Source organism: Taeniopygia guttata, chromosome 32, assembly GCF_048771995.1.
Source record: "Taeniopygia guttata chromosome 32, bTaeGut7.mat, whole genome shotgun sequence".
Taxonomy (NCBI): Eukaryota; Metazoa; Chordata; class Aves; order Passeriformes; family Estrildidae; genus Taeniopygia; species Taeniopygia guttata.
This window is the reverse complement of record NC_133057.1, coordinates 1,425,755-1,441,630: the sequence shown is the minus strand read 5'-3', so window position 1 is coordinate 1,441,630 and position 15,876 is coordinate 1,425,755. Positions and strand designations below refer to the sequence as shown.

The window sequence follows — 15,876 nt, the reverse complement described above, 5'->3', positions numbered from 1 at the left end:
AACTGGGAGCACTGGGAATGGAACTGGGATGGACTCGCCCGGCTCCCCCCCCCCGTTTCTCCCCCAATGGTTCCGCCCGCCCCGCCTTGGCCCCGCCCCCTTTTCGCTCACGCGCCCCGTGTTTATTTCCCCGCCTGCCACGTGACCCTCTCCGCGCGGTGACGTCAGTCACATGACGTCAGTCACATGAGGGGCCGCAGCACCGCCCGGATCCTTCCGCGCCTCCGCCCGGGGCCTGCTCGGGACCGCCCCGGGGCCTTCCCGGGACCCCTCCCCGCTACCGGGACCCCTCCCCCGTTACCGGCACCGGGAGGAACCGGGGAAGCTCCGGGAGGCCTTCGGAAGGGACTGGCACTGACTGGGAGGAACTGGGATGGAGCGGGATGAGCTGTACGCAGTTTGCGTAGCGCTGTGGGCTGCACCCTTACGCCGTCTGCGCAGCGCCCTGGGCGCCGGCGTGGCCGCTCCGAGCAGCTGGGAGGGAACTGGGCTGGACTGGGAAAGGCCTGGGAGGCCTTAGGAAGGAACTGGGATGAACTGGGACGAACTGGGAGGAACAGCGAGGAACTGGAACGAACTGGAAGAGTCGTTGCACTGAGGGGGAGTCCCTTACGCCATTTACGCAGCGCTGAGGGCACTTCCCATTCCCTTACGCCGTTTGCGCAGCGCTGAGGGCACTTCCCATTCCCTTACGCCGTTTGCGCAGCGCTGAGGGCACTTCCCATTCCCTTACGCCGTTTGCGCAGCGCTGAGGGCACTCCCCGTTCCGTTACGCCATTTACGTAGCTCTGAGGGCGCGTCCCATTCCCTTACGCCATTTGCGCAGCGCTGAGGGCACTCCGGCTTTCCTTACGCTATTTTCGTAGTTCTGAGGGCACTCCCCGCTTCCCTTACGCCGTTTGCGCAGCGCCGCTCAATGTCCGTCAAGGGGCGCTCCTTACGCCGTTGGCGTGCCGTACGCCGTTGGCGCAGGCGCGGCGGGGCGGGCCCGTATCCCTGCGCGCTCCCGACGCTCCGGTCCCGGTCCCGGTCCCGGTCCCGGTCCCGGCCCGGCCCCGTCAGGCCCCGGCCCCGGTCCCGGCCCGGCCCGGCCATGAAGTTCCTGTACAAGGAGGAGCACCCGTTCGAGAAGCGGCGCTGCGAGGGGGAGAAGATCCGCAAGAAGTACCCGGACCGAGTGCCGGTGAGGCCGCGCCTCAGGGAGCCCCGGAAATCCCACCGGGAACCCCAAAATTCCCACCGGGAACCCCAAAATTCCAACCCGGAACCCCAAAATTCCACCCCAGAACCCCAAAATTCCCACCGGGAACCCCAAAATTCACCCCGGGAACCCCAAAATCCCCCCCGTGAACCCCAGAATTCCCACCTGGAACCCTGAAATTACCACCGGGAGCCCTTAAGTTACCACCGTGAATCCCGAAATTCCCACCGGGAACCCGGAAATTCCCACCGGGAATCCCAAAATTCCCACCGGGAGCCCCAGAAATCCACCCCTGAACCTTAAAATTTCTCTGGGAACTCCAAAATTCCACCCAAGAGCTTCAAAATCCTTCCCAGAGCCCGAAAATTCCACCTGGGACACCCAAAATCTCTCTGGGAACCCCAAAATTCCGCCCAAAACTCCTAAAATTCCACCCAGAAACCCTGGAATTCCACTGGGAAACCCAAAATTCCACCCAAAACCCCCAAAATTCCATGTGGGAACACCAAAACTCCATCCAGGAACCTCAAAATCCCTCTGGGAACCCCAAAATTCCAACCACGAGCCCCAGAATTCCCACCAGGAACCCCAAAATTCCCCCCGGGAACCCAAAAATTCCATCCGGGAAACCCAAAATCCTCCCCGAGAACCCAAAAATTCCACCCAAAACCCCCAAAATTTCACTTGAGAACCCCAAAATCCCCAAATTTTCGTGTGTCTTTGGGGTTTCCCTCAATTTTTGAGGTTTTCTTTTTAAAGTTAAGGTGGTTTTCCTAATTCATTCCTCATAAATCCCTAAATTTAAGGGATTTTCCCCAAATCCAGAAGGATTTTCCCCAAATGTCCAGGATTCCGTCCCCAAACTTGGGAAGATTCCCCCCCCATCGCCCCAAATTCAGGGATTTTTTTTTTCCCAAATTCATGGAGATTTTCCTCAAATTCAGGGAAGTTTCCCCCTAAAATCCAGGGATATTTCCCCGAAATTCCCGGTTTTTTCCCCCTAAAATCCAAGAATTTTTGTACCCAAAGCTCTGGGAGTTTTATTCCCCAAAATCCAAACAGATTCGGACTCAAAAATCCAAATTTTATTCCCCAAAATCCAATTTTTGTCTCCCAAACGTAAAGAAATTTCTCCCCCACAAAATCCAGGATTTTTTCCCCAAACTGAAGGAAAGTTTTCCTTCACAAAATCTTTTTGTTTTCCCCCCAAATCTGAGGGATTTTCCCAATTTTCCCTTCAGGTGATCGTGGAGAAGGCGCCCAAGGCCCGGATTGGGGACCTGGACAAGAAGAAATACCTGGTGCCCTCCGACCTCACAGGTGGGGCTGGAATTTTGGGAATTTGGGGAATTTTGGGGAATTTGGGAATTTTGGGGGGGACTTCTTGGGAATTTGGGGGAATTTTTGGTGATTTTTTTCAATTTTCTGGGTTTTTTAGGGGTGATTCTGAGTTTTATTGGTGGATTTGAGGGTTTTTTTTCAGTACAATTTTGGGGTTTTTGAAGGAATTTTGGGAATTTTTAGGGGTTTTGGGAATTTTTGGGGTTTTTTTCTCAATTTTCTGGGTTTTTTTGGGTGATTTGGAGTTTTTCTGGTGGATTTTTGGGGGTTTAGGGGTGGATTTTTGGGGTTTTTGGGGAATTTTGGGAATTTTTGGGGGATTTTTTTTTTTAATTTGGGGTTTTTTTGGGGAAATTTGGGGTTTTTGAGTAATTTTTTGGTTTTTTGGGGTTTTTTGAGCATTTTTGGGGTTTTGCCAAATTTTCTCGGATTTTTTCGGGTGATTTTGAGTTTTTCTGGCAGATTTTTGGGGGGTTTGGGGTGGAATTTGGTGGTTTTTTGGTGATTTTTTTTTATTATTTTTGGGGTTTTCGGTTGATTTTTGGGGTTTTGGGGTTGATTTTGGGATATCTCACTGATTTTGGGGTGGTTTGGGTGTTTTTGGTATTTTTAGTTCTATTTCCTGATCCGGGAGTGGATCCACCTGTGGGCCAAGGATGCTCTGCTCAGTTTTTGGGGCTGATTTTGGTTTTTTTTGGTTGATTTTGGGGATTTTCACTAGGTTTTTTTTATTATTATTATTATTATTGAGCTGATTTTTCTGTTTTTGTTTTTTTTTTCACTGATTTTGGGGGTTTTGGGTGTTTTTAGTGTTTTTAATTCTATTTCCTGATCCGGAAGCGAATCCACCTGTGGGCCGAGGCCGCTCTGCTCAGTTTTTGGGTTGATTTTGGGGTTTTTAGGGCTGAGTTTGGGGCTTTTGGGTAGATTTTGGGGTATTTATGGTTGATTTTGGGGGTTTTTGGGTTGATTTGGGGGTTTTTAGGGCTAATTTTGGGCTTTTTATGGTTGATTTTGGGGTTTTTTTAGGCTGTTTTTGGGGTTTTCTCTGGTTTTTGAGGGTTTTTTTTAGCTGATGTTTCTGGGGTTTTTTTTTATTTTATTTTTTCACTGATTTTTTGGTGTTTTTGGTGTTTTTAGCGGGGCAGTTCTATTTCCTGATCCAGAAGCGGATCCACCTGCGGGCCGAGGACGCTCTGCTCAGTTTTTGGGTTGATTTTTGGGTTTTTAGGGCTGAGTTTGGGGGTTTGGGGTAGATTTTGGGGTATTTATGGTTGATTTTGGGGTTTTTTGGGTTGATTTGGGGGATTTTAGGGCTAATTTTGGGCTTTTTATGGTTGATTTTGGGGGTTTTTTTGGCTGTTTTTGGGGTTTTCTCTGTTTTTTGAGGTTTTTTGAGCTGGTTTTTCTGGTTTTTTTAAATTTCCTCGCTGATTTTTGGTGTTTTTGGTGTTTTCAGTGGGGCAGTTCTATTTCCTGATCCGGAAGCGGATCCACCTGCGGGCCGAGGACGCGCTCTTCTTCTTCGTCAACAACGTCATCCCCCCCACCAGCGCCACCATGGGCCAGCTCTACCAGGTCCCAGAGCCCCGAAACCTGCCCAGACAACCCCAAAAATATCCCAAAAACAGCCCCAAAAATATCCCAAAAACCTCCCCTAAACAGCCCCAAAAATATCCCCAAAACAGCCCCAAAAATATCCCCAAAACCTCCCCAAAACAGCCCCAAAAAATCCCCAAAACCTGCCCAAAGCAGCCCCAAAAATATCCCAAAAACAGCCCCAAAACAGCCCCAAAACCACCCCAAAACAGCCCCAAAAACATACCCAAAACCTGCCCAAAACAGCCCCAAAAAATCCTCATAACCTCCCACAAAACCTGCCCAAAACAACCCCAAAAATATCCCAAAAACAGCCCCAAAAAATCCCCAAAACAGCCCCAAAAAATCCCCAAAATATCCCCAAAACCTCCCCAAAACAGCCCCAAAAAATCCTCATAACCTCCCACAAAACCTGCCCAAAACAACCCCAAAAATATCCCAAAAACCTTCCCAAAACAGCCCCAAAATCTCCCCAAAATAACCCCAAAAATATCCACAAAACCTCCCCAAACAACCCCAAAAATATCCCAAAAACAGCCCCAAAAATATCCCCAAAACAGCCCCAAAAAATCCCCAAAACCTCCCCAAAACAGCCTCAAAAATATCCCCAAAACCTCCCCAAACAACCCCAAAAATATCCCCAAAAATATCCCCAAAACCTCCCCAAAACAGCCCCAAAAATATCCCAAAAACCTCCCCAAAACCTGTCCAAAAATATCCCCAAAACCTCCCCAAAACAGCCCCAAAAATATCCCCAAAACCTCCCCAAAAATATCCCAAAAACCTCCACAAAACAGCCCCAAAATATCCCAAAAACCTCCCCAGACAACCCCAAAAATATCCCAAAAACCTCCCTAAAACAGCCCCAAAAATATCCCAAAAACCTCCCCAAACAACCCCAAAAATATCCCAAAAAGAGCCCCAAAAACATCCCAAAAACCTCCCCAAAACAGCCCCAAAAAATCCCCAAAACCTCCCCAAACAGCCCCAAAAATATCCCCAAAACAGCCCCAAAAATATCCCAAAAACCTCCCCAGACAACCCCAAAAATATCCCCAAAACCTGCCCAAACAACCCAAAAAATCCCCAAAACCTCCTCGAAACAGCCCCAAAAATATTCTCCAAACCTTCTCAAAACTTCCCCAAATAAACTCCAAAACTTGCCCAAAAATATCCCCCAAACCTCCCCAAAATATCCCCAAAATTATCCCCAAAAACCTTCCCAAAATATCCCCAAAACCTGCCCAAAACAGCCCCAAAAATATCCCCCAAACCTCCTCAAAATATCCCCAAAAATATCCCCAAAATATCCCCAAAATCTGCCCAAAACAGCCCCAAAAACCTCCCCAAAATATCCCCCAAACCTCCCCAAAAATATCCCCAAAACTTCCCCAAATCAGCCCAAAAACTTACCCAAAAACCTCCGCAAAAATCCCCAAAATTTCCCCAAAAACCTCCCCAAAACTTCCTTAAATTTTCCCCAAAAACCTCCCAAAAATTGCCCCCAAAAATTCCCTAAAACCTCCCCAAAATCTCCCCCAAACAGCCCCAAAATTCTCAAAATTATCCTCAAAAATCCCCAAATCACCCCAAAAAAACACCTGGGAGCATCCAAAAAAAAAAAAAGGGAAATAATGGGAACAAAAATTGGGAGGAAATTTGGGATTTGGGGGAGGAAATTTGGGATTGGGGTGTTAAAACTCCCAGGAAAAAGCCCCAAAATCCGGGAAAATCCCAAGCATTCCCAAATATTTTGAATTCCCGGTTTTTAACCCCCGAGTTCCCGGTTTGAATTCCCGATTTTTAACCCCCGAATTCCCGATTTTTAACCCCCGAATTCCCGGTTTGAATTCCCGGTTTTTAACCCCCGAATTCCCGGTTTACATTCCCGATTTTTAACCCCCGAATTCCCGGTTTTTCCCCCTCTCAGGAACACCACGAGGAGGATTTCTTCCTTTACATCGCCTACAGCGACGAGAGCGTCTACGGGGCCTGATCCCGCCCCGCCCGGGGCTCTCCCGGTGCTTCCCGGCCCCGCTTTTCCCGCCTTTTTCCCGATTTTTCCCCGTTTTTCCCCATTTTTTGCCCATTCCCGGTTTTTTTTCCCGCCCCCCCCACCAATAAAAGCGACGGAGCCGCCTCAGGGCCAGGACCGGAAGTGGGCGTGGCTTGAAGGGGAGGCGGGGTTTGCATAATGAGCGCGCGCGTGGGCTGCCAAATATGGGCGTGGCGAGGCGGGGCTTGAATAATGAGGTGTTTGCGCATGCGGACAAAGCAAAGTAAAAGCCGTGAGGGGCGTGGCTTGCATAATGAGCTCCGCGCGCAAACGCAGAGTGCCGTGGTATGCGAGGAGGGGGCGTGGCTTGCATAATGAGCTCCAAAAGAAAGGTAATACAGAGCGAGGAGGGGGCGTGGCTTGCATAATGAGCGCCAAAAGGAAGTTGTAATACAGAGCGAGGAGGGGGCGTGGCTTGCATAATGAGCTCCAACAGAAAGGTGTAATACAGAGCGAGGGGGGCGTGGCTTGCATAATGAGCGTCAAAATAAGGGCGCCGTACAGTGCGAGGAGTGGGCGTGGCTTGCATAATGAGCGCTCTGCGCGCGCGCATGAAGCCAAAATAAGGGCGGGGCGAGAGTGTGATTTGCATAATGAGCGCCGCGCGCATGCGTAGAGCTCAAACTAGGACCAAAAGGGGGCGTGGTTCGCATTTGGGATTTGAGGGAAATTTGGGAATGGGGGGGGAAATTTGGGATTTGGGGGGGAAATTTGGGATTTGGGGGAGGAAATTCGGGATTTGGGGGGGAAATTTGGGATTGGGGAGGAAATTTGGGCATGGGGAGGAAATTTGCAATGAGCCACGACCAACGGAAACCAGCTCAGGGGGCGTGGTATGCATAATTACGATACTGCGCATGCGTATAACTCAAAGTGAGCGCGGCGAGGAGCGCGGTGCCCGGAGGGGGGCGTGGTTTGCATAATTAGGACATTGCGCATGCGTATAACTCAAAGTGAGCGCGGCGAGGAGCGCGGTGCCCATAGAGGGGCGTGGCCTGGCACAGGGGGCGGGGACTGAGCATGCGCGCGGCGGTCGGGGGCGTGGCCCGGCGGGGGCGGGGCCTGGCGGGGGCGGCGCGGTCCGAGGCGGCACCGGAGGGAGCGGGAGCGGCACCGGGGGGGGCCCGGAACAACCGGGGGGGGCCCGGCGGGGCCGCGGCCATGGCCGAGCCCGGAGGTACCGCGGCAGCGGCGCGGGGCAGCCCCGCAGCGGCGGCGCCGCGGCCGCCGCAGTGCCGGGAGCGGCGGGGTTGGGCTCCCGGTAATGGAAAGGCGGGGGGAGGGAGGGGGGGGTACCGGGAGAAGGGAGTGGAGAGCGGCGGAACCGGGCGGGGCTGGAGACGGTACCGGGCGGGGTTTGGAGCGGGAAACGGGGGGAGTTAGAGCCGCTACCGGAGGGGTTTGGAGCCGGTACCGGGGGGGGGTTTGGAGCTCGCAGAGTGGCGGTACCGGAGGGAGTTTGGAGCCGGTACCGGGAGGAGCTGGAGGGGGAACCGGGGGAGGTTTGGAGCCGGTACCGGGGGGAGTTTGAAGCGGGGACCGGGGGGGTTTGGAGCCGGTACCGGAGGGACTCTGAAGCGCGGACCGGGGGGGGTTTGGAGCGCTCAGAGCGGCGGTACCGGGAGGAGATCGAGCTGCTACCGGAGGGGGTTTGGAGGTGGAGCCGGTACCGGTGCTCGAGCGTTACCGGGGGGAGTTTGGAGCGGGTACCGGAGGGGTTTTTGATCCCGAACCGGGGGGAGCTGAAGGTGGAACCGGGGGGGGTTCGGACCGCTCAGAGTCCCGGTACCGGGAGGAGCTGGAGCGGTACCGGAACCGATTTAAAGGCGGTACCGGGGAGGGTTCGGAGCGCTCGGAGTCCCGGTACCGGCTCCAAACCGGGAGGGAGGGAGCGGCAGCAGCCGGGAAGGAGGGGGGGAGTTCGGAGCCGGTACCGGGGGGGGGATCGGAGCGTGCGGAGCCCCGGTAGCGATACCGGGGAGGCTCCGGTGCCGCTCCCGGTGCGATCTCCGGTCCTTTCCCGTTGCACAGAAGCGCTGCCGCCGCTGAAAAGCGAACCGCAGGTGAGGGGGGGCACCGGGAGGCACCGGGAGGCACCGGGAGGGGTGGGGGGACGGGGATTCCCCCGCTGCTCAGTCCTTTCCCCGCTGCCGGTGTAACCGGGAGGGGTCCCGGGGTTTTGGGGGGGTTTAACGGGAAAATCCCGGTGTTGACGGTGAGATCCTCTCTCCTCCCTGCTCGGTTCCCGGTACCGGCAGCCCCCGGAAAAGCGGCGGAGAACGATCGAGGACTTCAATAAGTTCTGCAGCTTCGTGCTGGCCTACGCCGGTTACATCCCGGCGGCCGCCGAGGTAACCGGGGAGGCACCGGGAGGTCACCGGGGGTTACCGGGAGCTACCGGGGAGGCACCGCGAGGGTCGGGGAAACACCGGGAAAACCGCGGAGGCGCCGGGAGAGATCGCGGGGGTAACGGGAGGGCAGCCGAGGCTTGCGGGAGGTACCGGAGGGTCCACCGGGAGAACACCGGGAGTTACCGGGAGGTACCGGAGGGACACCGGGAGGTCACGGGGAAGCACCGGGCGGGGCTTTAAAGAATTGGGAGGTTTTTAAGAGGGGTCCCCGGTCCTTAATTCCCCCCTCCCCCCCTCCGTTCCCTCTCCCGGTTCCCCCTGGCCCCGCCGCCGCCCCGGCAGCTCCCGGCGTGCCCCGCGCGGCCCCCGCGTGATTGACAGCGCGCTAAACCCCGCCCCTCCCTCGCTCTCCGCCAATCGCGCTGCGGCGCGCCCTAAGCCACGCCCACACCGGGAAATCCCTGGTGGAAAAGCCCCGCCCATTCGCGGAGGAATAATGGCGGCGTGATTTGCATGGCCACGCCCTCTGCGCGCCGCGGGGCTGCTGGGAGGTGTAGGCGGTGTTTGGTGTGAGGACTACAGGTCCCGGCGTGCCTTGCGCGGCGGCGCCATGTTGAGGGGGGGTTCGTGGGGGGGGATTTTGGGGAAGATTTTGGGGGAATTTTGGGGGTCCTGAGGTGGTTTTGGGGCGAATTCGAGGGTCCTGAAGTTGATTTTGGAGTCCTGAGTGGGTTTTGGGGTGGATTTTGGTGGTCGTGGCTGGGATTTGGGGGTTCTGGAGTTGATTTTGGGGTCCAGGGTGGATTTTGGGCATCCTGGGTTGGATTTTGGGGTAATTTTGGGGGCCCTAGGTTGGATTTTGGCATCCTGGGTTGGATTTTGGAGTGAATTTGGGAGCCCTGCGTTGGATTTTGGGATGAATTTGAGGTTCCTGGGTTGGATTTTGGAATAAATTTGCGGTTCCTGGGTTGGATTTTTGGGTGGGTTTGAGGGTTCTGAGTTTTATTTTGGGGTGAGTTTGCGGTTCCTGGGTTGGATTTTGGGGTGAATTTGAGGTTCCTGGGTTGGATTTTTGGGTAAATTTGACATTCCTGGGTTGGATTTTTGGATGAATTTGATGTTCCTGGGTTGGATTTTGGGGTAAATTTGGGGTCTCTGATTGGGATTTTGGGGTGAATTTGTGGTTCCTGGGTTGGATTTTGGAATAAATTTGAGGTTCCTGAGATGGATTTTGGGATGAATTTGAGGTTCCTGGGTTGGATTTTGGGGTAAATTTGGGGGCTCTGATTTGGATTTTGGGGTGAATTTGAGGTTCCTGGGTTGGATTTTGGGGTAAATTTGGGGTCTCTGATTGGGATTTTGGAATAAATTTGCGGTTCCTGGGTTGGATTTTGGGATGAATTTGATGTTCCTGGGTTGGATTTTGGGGTGAGTTTGAGGTTCCTGGGTTGGATTTTGGGGATTCTGATTTGGATTTTGGGGTGAGTTTGATGTTCCTGGGTTGGATTTTGGGGTGAATTTGAAGTTTCTGGTTTGGATTTGGGGGTGAGTTTGCGGTTCCTGGGTTGGATTTTTGGGTAAATTTGACATTCCTGGGTTGGATTTTGGGGATTCTGATTTGGATTTTGGGGTGAGTTTGCGGTTCCTGGGTTGGATTTTGGGTGAATTTGAGGTTTCTGGGTTGGATTTTTGGGTAAATTTGACATTCCTGAGTTGGATTTTGGGGTGAGTTTGGTGGCTCTGATTTGGATTTTGGGGTGAATTTGGGGGCTCTGATTTGGATTTTGGGGTGAGTTTGGTGGCTCTGATTTGGATTTTGGGGTGAATTTGAGGTTCCTGGGTTGGATTTTTGGGTAAATTTGACATTCCCGGGCTGGATTTTGGGGTGAATTTGATGTTCCTGAGTTGGATTTTGGGGTGAATTTGACATTCCCGGTTTGGATTTTTGGGTAAATTTGACATTCCTGGGTTGGATTTTGGGGTAAGTTTGAGGTTCCTGGGTTTGATTTTGGGGGTGAGTTTGAGGTTCCTGGTTTGGATTTTGGGGTGAATTTGAGGTTCCTGGTTTGGATTTTTAGATGAATTTGCAGTTCCTGGGTTGGATTTTGGGGTGAATTTGGGGGCTCTGATTTGGATTTTTGGGTAAATTTGGGAGCTCTGATTTGGATTTTGGGGTGAATTTGCGGTTCCTGGGTTGGATTTTGGGTAAATTTGACATTCCTGGGTTGGATTTTTGGATGAATTTGCGGTTCCTTGGTTGGATTTTTGGATGAATTTGATGTTCCCGGTTTGGATTTTGGGGTTCCCCCCTCACTCCTGCCCCTTTTCCCCCCAGGACCCCCCCTGGCCCTCGTCCAGCCCCAGCTCACCGCGCCCGGCCGGGGGTGACACGTGGGGCTCAGCTCCAGCCGCTCTTCGAACCATCGAAACCTTCGTCCGGAAAGCCAAATCCTCCAAAAAACGCGCCCTGGCCCCGCCGGAATCGGCCATCCTGGACAAAATGCGCCTCAAGGACTCCCTGTTCGACCTCCCCTCGCCCCAAAACACCCCGGGGGGAGCGACCCCCCAAAAACGCCGCGAGCGCCGCGGCCGCCGGGGGGGGGACGCGGCCGTGGGGGGCGGCTCCCGGCGGGAGAATTCGCGGATTCGGGTGAAAAAGAGCAAAAAGCGGCGCTGGAAAAAAGGGGAGAGGGGAGTTTTGGGGAGGGGGTCCCCCAGCGAGGAGACGGATTCCGAGGAGGAGCCGCCCTCCCCTCCCCCGCCGCCGCCCCCTCCCCCGCCGCTGCCCCCCGAGGGGGGCAAATTGGGGGTGCTGGGGGGGCCCGGGGGGGTGCTGGGGGTGGGGAAGGAAGGGGGGAGCACCGAGACCAGCAGGGACGGCGACGGCAGCGACAGCGACGCGCGGGTCATGGACGAGGACATCATGGTGGAGTCGGGTGAGTTCGGGGGAAAATCGGGGGATTTTGGGGGTTTTGGGGGAAATTTGGGGGTTTGGGAGAGACTTGGGGGATTTGGGGTTCCTATAGTGGATGTGTGGGTCATGGACGAGGACATCATGGTGGAGTCGGGTGAGTTTGGGGAGAAATTAGGGGATTTTAGGGGAGATTTGGGGGTTTCAGGGGAGATCTGGGAGTTTTGGGGGAGATTTGGAGGTTTTGGGGAGATTTGGGAGAAATTTGGGGGTTTTGGGGGAGATTTGGGGATTTTGGGGGGGTTTTAGGGGAATTTGGGGTCCCTGGAGGGGATGTGTGGGTCATGGACGAGGACAATATGGTGGAGTCGGGTGAGTTCGGGCGGAAATTAGGGGATTTTGGGGGAGATTTGGGGGTTTTGGGGGAGATTTGGGGATTTTGGGGGAGATTTGGGGGTTTGGGAGAGATTTGGGTGAGATTTGGGGGATCTCGGGGGGATTTGGGGTCCCTGGAGGGGATGTGTGGGTCATGGATGAGGACATTGTGGTGGAGTCGGGTGAGTTCGGGGGGAAATTGGGGGGTTTTGGGGGAGATTTGGGGATTTTGGGGGAGATTTGGGGGTTTTGGGGGAGATTTCGGGGTTTTGGGGGAGATTTGGGGGTTTTGGAGGAGATTTGAGGGAAATTTGGGGGTTTTGGGGCAGATTTGGGGGATTTGGGGACTCTGGAGGGGATGTGTGGGTCATGGACGAGGACATCATGGTGGAGTAGGGTGAGTTTGCGGGGAAATTAGGGGATTTTAGGGGACATTTGGGGATTTTGGGGGAGATTTGGGGGTTTCGAGGGAGATTTGGGAGAAATTTGGGGGTTTCAGGGGAGATTTGGGGGTTTTGGGGAGATTTGGGGGAGATTTGGGGGTTTCGGGGGAGATTTGGGGGATTTGGGGACTCTGGAGGGGATGTGTGGGTCATAGACGAGGACATCGTGGTGGAGTCGGGTGAGTTCGGGGGAGATTTGGGGGTTTTGGGAGAGATTTGGGGGAAATTTGGGGGTTTTGGGGGAGATTCGGGTATTTCAGGGGAGATTTGGGGGGTCTCAGGGGGATTTGGGGTCCCTGGAGGGGATGTGTGGGTCATGGACGAGGACATCATGGTGGAGTCGGGTGAGTTCGGGGGGAAATTGGGGGTTTTTGGGGAGATTTGGGGGTTTTGGGGGAGATTTGGGGGTTTTGGGTGAGATTTGGGGGATCTCGGGGGGGTTTGGGGTCCCTGGAGGGGATGTGTGGGTCATGGACGAGGACATCATGGTGGAGTCGGGTGAGTTTATGGGAGATTTGGGGGTTTGGGGGGAGATTTGGGGGTTCTGGGGGAGATTTGGGGGTTTCAGGGGATTTTGGGGGTTTGGGAGAGATTTGGGGTCCCTGGAGGGGATGTGTGGGTCATGGATGAGGACATCGTGGTGGAGTCGGGTGAGTTCGGGGGGAAATCGGGATTTTGGGGGAGATTTGGGGGATTTTGGGGGAAATTTGGGGGTTTGGGAGAGATTTGGGTGAGATTTGGGGGGTCTCAGGGGGGTTTGGGGTCCCTGGAGGGGATGTGTGGGTCATGGACGAGGACATCATGGTGGAGTCGGGTGAGTTCGGGGGGAAATTAGGGGATTTTGGGGGAGATTTGGGGGTTTCGGGGGAGATTTGGGGGAGATTTGGGGGAGATTTGGGGACTCTGGAGGGGATGTGTGGGTCATGGACGAGGACATCATGGTGGAGACGGGTGAGCTCGGGAGAGATTTGGGGATTTTGGGGGAGATTTGGGAGAAATTTGGGGGTTTTGGGGGAAATTTGGGGGTTTTGGGGGAGATTTGGGGGGTTTGGGGGAAATTTGTGAGATTTGGGGGAAATTTGAGGGTCCTGGAGGAGTTTTAGGGGGTCTCAGGGGAGTTTGGGGTCCCTGGAGGGGACACACAGGTCATGGACGAGGACATCATGGTGGAGTTGGGTGAATTTTGGGGGATTTGGGGGTTTTTTGGTGAAGTTTGGGCATTTCAGTTGAAGTTTGGGTGGTCCTGAAGGAATTTTCGGGGTTCTCAGGGGAGGTTTGAGGAGTCCCGGGTGATATTTGGGACATAAATTTTGGGATTTGATTGATCCCAGAGCAGAATTCGGGACACAAATTCAGGATATTTCACCACCTCCGTAACATTTCACGAATTTTTTTGTGGTTATCACAACCCAAATCCCTCCGTTTTCACTGCTGTTTTTTCAGACCGCGATTCCTTGTGAATTTCTGCATTTTTTACCTTTTTTGGGGTTTTTCCAGGTGACGATTCGTGGGATTTGATCACCTGCTACTGCCAAAAGCCTTTCGCCGGCCGGCCCATGATCGAGTGCAGCCAGTGCGGCACCTGGATCCACCTGTCCTGCGCCAAGGTGAAGAAAAACAACGTTCCCGACGTCTTTTATTGCCAAAAATGCCGCGAGGGGCCCCGCCGGGCCGCCCCCGCCACCCCCCGCCCCACCGGCGACCCCTAAACCCCCAAAAAAAAGGGATTTTGGGGCTCCCCGGCCTCGCTTCCGGCAGGATTTGGGGGGTGGAACGCGCTCAAAATCGGAAATTTTGGGGGTTGCCACCTTTCCCCTGCGCTTTGGGGGTTTGGAGGTTCCTCCCAAAAAACGAGAAGTTTGGGGGTTGTGAGGTTCCCGAATTTTGAAGTTTTTTTTGGGGGGAAGTCACCCTAGAATTGTGAGGTTTTGGGGTTTGTAAGGTTCCCGCAAAATTGGAGATTTTGGGGTTGTGGCTCTCCCCGGAATTAGGAGGTTTGGGGGTTGGAAAGTGCCCAAAATTTGGAGATTTTGGGGGTTAGAAGTTTGCCCCAAAAATGGGAGGTTTTGGGGTTGGAAGCGCTCATAAAATTGTGAGGTTTGAGGGTTGGAAAGTGCCCAAAATTGGAGATTTTTTGGGTTGGAACCTCCTCCCCCCAAATTATGAGGGTTTGGGGTTTATAAAACCCCTGAAATTGTGAGATTTTGGGTCCAGCTCTCTCAAAAATGAGGAGATTTGGGGGGACTTTTACCTCCCCCCTGTAAGTTTTGGGGTTCCAGTTAAAATTTGGGGGTGGTTTTGGGGTCCCTCATCTGCAGGCCAGGAGGGTTTTGGGGTCCCATTTTGGGGTACAAGATTTGGGGGGCTCTTACCCCAGATCATGAGATTTTTTTGTTTTTGGGTCCCTCACCCCCAAGATTGGGAAGATTTGGGGGGGTTCCCTCACCCCAAATTAAGATTGGGGGAACCCCCCTTAGATAGGGGAGGTTTGGGGGGTCCCCTACCCCAAATTATGAGATTTTGGGGTCCCCTACCCCCAAGAAGGGAGGGTTTGGGAGTCCTTCACCCCAGACAAAAAGATTTTGGGGACTCCCCCTAAAATAGGGGGATTTTGGGGTGTTCTTTGCCCCAGATCATGAAATTTTTGGGGTGTCCCACCCCCCAGAAAAGGAGAATTTGGGGTCCCCGACCCCCCGACTACGATTTGGGGAAATCTTCCCTGAAAGAGAAGGTTTTGGGGTCCCCTGCCCCAAAATAAAAGAGTTTTGGGGTTCCCTGCCCCATGTTATGAGGTTTTGGGGTCACAGTTAAAATTGGGGGGACCCCATTAAGTTCAAGAGGTTTTGGGGTTTTTTAATCCCCCCAGGGCACCAAGTTTGGGGTTCCTGTACCCCAATTCATGAGGTTTTGGGGTGTCTCAACCCCTGTACAAGATTTTTTGGGGGGGGGGTCACACCTCTGAATTGGAGAGGGGGATTTGGGGGGTCCCCTCACCCCCAAACTCCGAGGTTTTGGAAACAAGTTTTTTCATGTGTGTTATTTTTCTAAACGTTCCCTGCACCCCACTTTTTTGGGGGTGCCTCCCCCAAATTTTTGGGGGTGTTTAGAGCATCATTTTACAGGGGGGGCACCCCCAAAACAGGAAGGGTCAGTCCCAGTTTGGGGGGAGTTTAAGGGAGGGATTTGGGGGATTCCCCCCCCTAAACCTCCCCCAGTTGGAATTTGGGGGTCCCTCCCCACCTTTTATTCCCTTCCCCTCTTTGTTTGAAGGATAATATTTTGGATTTTGGGGGGCTGCAGCCCCTCCAGTTGTAAATAAACAGCGCCGTTGCTTCGTACCCGGGCGGGGTTCGTGTCTGTCTGTCCGTCTGCTGCACCCCAAAAACCCCAAAAGGAGCCCCCAAAATGGGGAGGAAAATGGAAAATGTGAGGGGGAAAAGGGTGGGAAACGTGAGGGGAAAATGGAAAATGTGAGGGAAAAGTGGTGGAGATGTGAAGGACAATAGGTGAGAAATATGAGGGAAAATTGTGGGAAATGTGAGGGGAAAAGAATGGAGATGTGAAGGATAAAAGGTGAGAAATTTGAGGGGAAAATGTGA

At 53.7% G+C, this 15,876-nt stretch overlaps 2 protein-coding genes across 4 annotated transcripts; both read left to right on the top strand.

Moving 5' to 3' along the window:
- The first annotated feature begins 751 nt into the window (after positions 1-751).
- Positions 752-6,299, top strand: GABARAP (GABA type A receptor-associated protein). 2 transcript variants are annotated; one of them, XM_041712201.2, is made up of 4 exons: positions 947-1,183; positions 2,443-2,521; positions 4,002-4,120; positions 6,072-6,299. In XM_041712201.2, the coding sequence occupies exons 1-4, from the start codon at positions 1,094-1,096 to the stop codon at positions 6,135-6,137; spliced, it is 354 nt and encodes a 117-aa protein (XP_041568135.1). In that variant the 5' UTR covers positions 947-1,093; the 3' UTR covers positions 6,138-6,299. The 2 variants fall into 2 exon arrangements, with proteins under 2 accessions (XP_072776762.1, XP_041568135.1); XM_072920661.1 differs by lacking the exons at positions 4,002-4,120; positions 6,072-6,299 and adding an exon at positions 3,683-3,813 and having other exon boundaries at positions 752-1,183.
- A 951-nt stretch (positions 6,300-7,250) lies between these two features.
- PHF23 (PHD finger protein 23) lies at positions 7,251-15,615 on the top strand. Of its 2 annotated transcripts, none has more exons than XM_041712200.2 (5): positions 7,251-7,374; positions 8,229-8,260; positions 8,456-8,548; positions 10,884-11,484; positions 13,775-15,615. In XM_041712200.2, exons 1-5 carry the CDS (start codon positions 7,359-7,361, stop codon positions 13,984-13,986), a joined length of 954 nt encoding a protein of 317 aa, XP_041568134.2. In that variant the 5' UTR covers positions 7,251-7,358; the 3' UTR covers positions 13,987-15,615. The 2 variants fall into 2 exon arrangements, with proteins under 2 accessions (XP_041568134.2, XP_041568133.2); XM_041712199.2 differs by having other exon boundaries at positions 7,255-7,458.
- The last annotated feature ends 261 nt before the right edge of the window (positions 15,616-15,876 follow it).

What these genes read in the sequence shown, in the direction of transcription:
- PHF23 (XM_041712199.2), top strand. Translation starts at nt 7,359, where the DNA reads ATGGCCGAGCCCGGAGGTACCGCGGCAGCGGCGCGGGGCAGCCCCGCA. An exon ending in CGCTGAAAAGCGAACCGCAG is followed by an intron (nt 8,261 to 8,455) that starts GTGAGGGGGGGC and finishes CGGTACCGGCAG; the next exon opens with CCCCCGGAAAAGCGGCGGAG. An exon ending in ACATCCCGGCGGCCGCCGAG is followed by an intron (nt 8,549 to 10,883) that starts GTAACCGGGGAG and finishes TTTTCCCCCCAG; the next exon opens with GACCCCCCCTGGCCCTCGTC.
- GABARAP (XM_072920661.1), top strand. Translation starts at nt 917, where the DNA reads ATGTCCGTCAAGGGGCGCTCCTTACGCCGTTGGCGTGCCGTACGCCGT. An exon ending in AGTACCCGGACCGAGTGCCG is followed by an intron (nt 1,184 to 2,442) that starts GTGAGGCCGCGC and finishes TTTTCCCTTCAG; the next exon opens with GTGATCGTGGAGAAGGCGCC. An exon ending in GGTGCCCTCCGACCTCACAG is followed by an intron (nt 2,522 to 3,682) that starts GTGGGGCTGGAA and finishes TGGTGTTTTTAG; the next exon opens with CGGGGCAGTTCTATTTCCTG.